The sequence below is a fragment of the Empidonax traillii genome, unplaced genomic scaffold (assembly GCF_003031625.1).
Source record: "Empidonax traillii isolate 1590-97213 ecotype Southwest subspecies unplaced genomic scaffold, ASM303162v1 scaffold2105:size65969, whole genome shotgun sequence".
NCBI lineage: Eukaryota > Metazoa > Chordata > Aves > Passeriformes > Tyrannidae > Empidonax > Empidonax traillii.
The window spans coordinates 52,745-55,699 of record NW_020957298.1 but is presented as its reverse complement, the minus strand read 5'-3'; the positions used below and the strand labels follow the sequence as shown (position 1 = coordinate 55,699).

At 51.2% G+C, this 2,955-nt stretch overlaps 1 protein-coding gene across 1 annotated transcript in view; it reads right to left on the bottom strand.

The window, feature by feature from the left end:
• The window catches only part of LOC114071567 (exocyst complex component 4-like), a gene marked incomplete at both ends in the record, with an annotated part of 28,582 nt that overhangs the window by 7,643 nt on the left and 17,984 nt on the right, over nt 1–2,955 (bottom strand). Inside the window, one exon of the mRNA XM_027909410.1 lies at nt 2,644–2,822. Coding sequence (XP_027765211.1) covers nt 2,644–2,822 — 179 coding nt within the window. The remainder of the gene's footprint in view (nt 1–2,643; nt 2,823–2,955) is intronic.

Here is a 2,955-nt window from a genome sequence, read left to right as displayed (position 1 = left end):
CCCCCCCGGTTAATGAATTGTCTCGTTAGCGCTGCCCGTTGGAAAAAAAAAAATCCCCCAACCATTTTTTTGTCACCGGAAGAAGCAAAATCGGGCAGGGAGAGTGAAGGGCAGGAAAAGCATCACAGCTGACTTCAGGGTGGAAGGATCTCCCTGAAAAGTCCGGGATTTGCTGTTCCAGGGCTCCTCAGCCACGAAATAACCAACCCCCTGTGCTCATTTTTTCCCCTCTTGGCAGTAATTTCTAAGGTAACTTTTCCCTTTCTGAACCCGAGATGATTTCGGTGACAGCAGGAACGTCAGTTGATGTTCCGAATCAGCTGCAGATGGGAAGTGTCACCTCTGCCCGCGGGATCCTCCCTGAAAGCCTCGCTAATGAGGTCAATTATTTACATGACAGTCCCCCCCCCTCCCACCCCGCGTTTGGGGCCGGTGTGGGGGGGATGGAAAAAGGGATGGAACGCGGGGAATTGGTGTAATCCCGGCCCGCGGGCACCGGGAGAGCATCCCGGGGTGGGGGAAATGTGGGATAACGATCCGGGAATGCGGGATAACCATCCGGGAATGCGGGATAACCATCTGGGAATGCGGCAGCCAGGCGAGGAAAACAACCTGATCCTTAAATATCGGATGGAAAGCTGCAACCACCAACCCGCGGGAGCAACTCTGCTGGCTTGATTTTCCAGGGAAAATAATAATAATAATAAAAAAAGGCACCAGGAGATCCCTCGGGCAAGAAAACAAGAGCCTTGAGCTGCCTGAGGATTGTGGGGTTTCATCCCTGAGATCCAGCAAAGCTGGTCCTTTTTTAGGCCGGGAAATTTTATTTCCAAAGTTATAAACCAAAGCAGATGAAGCTCCTCGTGCTCAGCTTAACCCAAACAGGTGTTTTGTTGCCACGAGCAAACCCTGCTGGGTTTTTTGTTGTTTTTTTTTTTTTTTGCCATCCCGAAGAAACGATCCGTGGTTTTGGTTACGGATTGAGGGGACAGATAATTCATCAGCTAACACAAGCACTCGAGATGGGCCTCGTTAATGGAATGGCAGATGCTCTGAACTGGGGAGAAATGGGGCAGCTTTTCCCCTTTCAGAGAGTCACCCACTTTTGTTGCCCTAATAAAGCAACGGAGTCCTTGCCCTGAGTGAGGTCGGGCACGCGTGGATCGTCTCTGATGTGGCTTTTAAATAGGGGCCCCCTATTAATAGAGCCCTAAAAAAAAATGAAATAAAATAGAATAAAATAAAAATCACCTGAGAGAAACCCAACCCCATTTAAAGAGCTGGATATTGGGTTCATTAGAGACACCAGGGTTGAACACGAAGTTCGGCACCGCTGGCTGGCCTGGCTGGGGAGATGAAAAGGCAGCAATTTTACCACCTGATTTTCCAGCTGGGCTCCAAACCCCCCCTCTGGGCAGCAGGAGAAGGAGCCTTGGAGCAGACTGGAAATTCCAGCTCCTTCCCCTCGGGCCGAGGGTTTAAAAGCAGGTTTAAAAGCACCGTTTTGTCCCAATGAATGAATTAATTACAATTAAATTTAATTAATTAATAAATAATAAATTAATATATTTAATCCTCAAAAGCACCGTTCTGGGGGAGTGGTGCAGGATGGTTTTCCATCAGCCAGCAGAGCCAGGGGAGAAAGGAGAGGCTGATCCTCCAGGGGCAGGATGGTCTGGATGCTGGGAAAGGTTTGGAGAGCACTTTGTGGCCGGTAAATGAGATGCAAATGGTCGGTGTCGTCACCAACAGGAGCCAGGCAGGGGCAGGGAAATGCAGGGTTTGGGGAAAAGCTGGGCTTGGAAAATACAACCCTGCCCAGGGTGATAAAACAGCCCATCAGCAAGTCTGCTGCTCCAGGAGTGATAATTGGGGCACATCCACAACCAGGGGTTATTTATTGCATTTTTAATCTCCAGGAAGGCGTTTTTTGGACAGACTCCCCCCCCCAAAAAAAAAAGCCACCAGCAGGTAATACCTGCTCAGCATTTCCCCAAAACCTGCTCAGTCCCCACCTGGGGCTTTCTGAATATTTACACCAGGGCCCAGAAATTGCCCTTTTGGGGAGAAAAACCTTTGAGGTCTTTGTGGAAAGACCTTTGAGAGAGAGATGGAAAGACCTTGGTGGTCCTTGAGGAAAGACCTTTGAGAGAGCTGGAAAGACCTTGGGGGTAAGACCTGGAGAGCTGGAAAGATCTTGGTGGTCTTTGTGGAAAGATCTTTGAGAGCTGGAAGGACCTTTGTGGTCCTTGAGGAAAGACCTTGGTGGTCTTTGTGGAAAGACTTCTGAGAGCTGGGAAGACCTTTGAGGTCTTTATGGAAAGACATTTGTGAGCTGGAAAGACCTTTGTGGTCTCTGTGGAGAGACCTTGGTGGTCCTTGAGGAAAGACCTCGTGGTCTTTGTGGAAAGACCTTTGGGGTCTTGGTGGAAAGACCTCCGAGAGCTGCAGGTGCTGCTCCTGTCCCCCTGCAGCGCAGCTGTCCCACCACAGCACCCACCAGGAATACAGACACGGAGCTTCTCCTCCTCCTCCCTCTTCCCTCTGACCCCAACCCGCTTCGGAACCCCCTAAACCCCCTAAAACTTCCCTTTTCCTCCGCTCCAGCCCCAAGGCGAAGGCTCTCCCACGGGAAACACTCACTGTGGGAGGAGGAGAGGCTGGAGAAAGCCCCCTTGGCGCGCCCTGCCAGCCACTCCAGGCTCTCGTGCATGTTGGCCAAGGCCTTGAGGTCGCTGACGTCGCGCAGGATCTCCTGCTGAGGGATCAGTTTGTCGCCCAGGTTGCCGATGAGAACTTCGGATTCTTTGCCGAAAGCGGCCCTGGGGGGAAAAAAAAACCCAAACAAAGCCACCCCGTCGGGGATCAGGGATGCAGGAGCAGGGGATGGGGGAGGGAAGGTCAGATTTTGGGGTGGTATTTTTGGGGTGGGTTTTTTGGTGATTTTGGGGGATT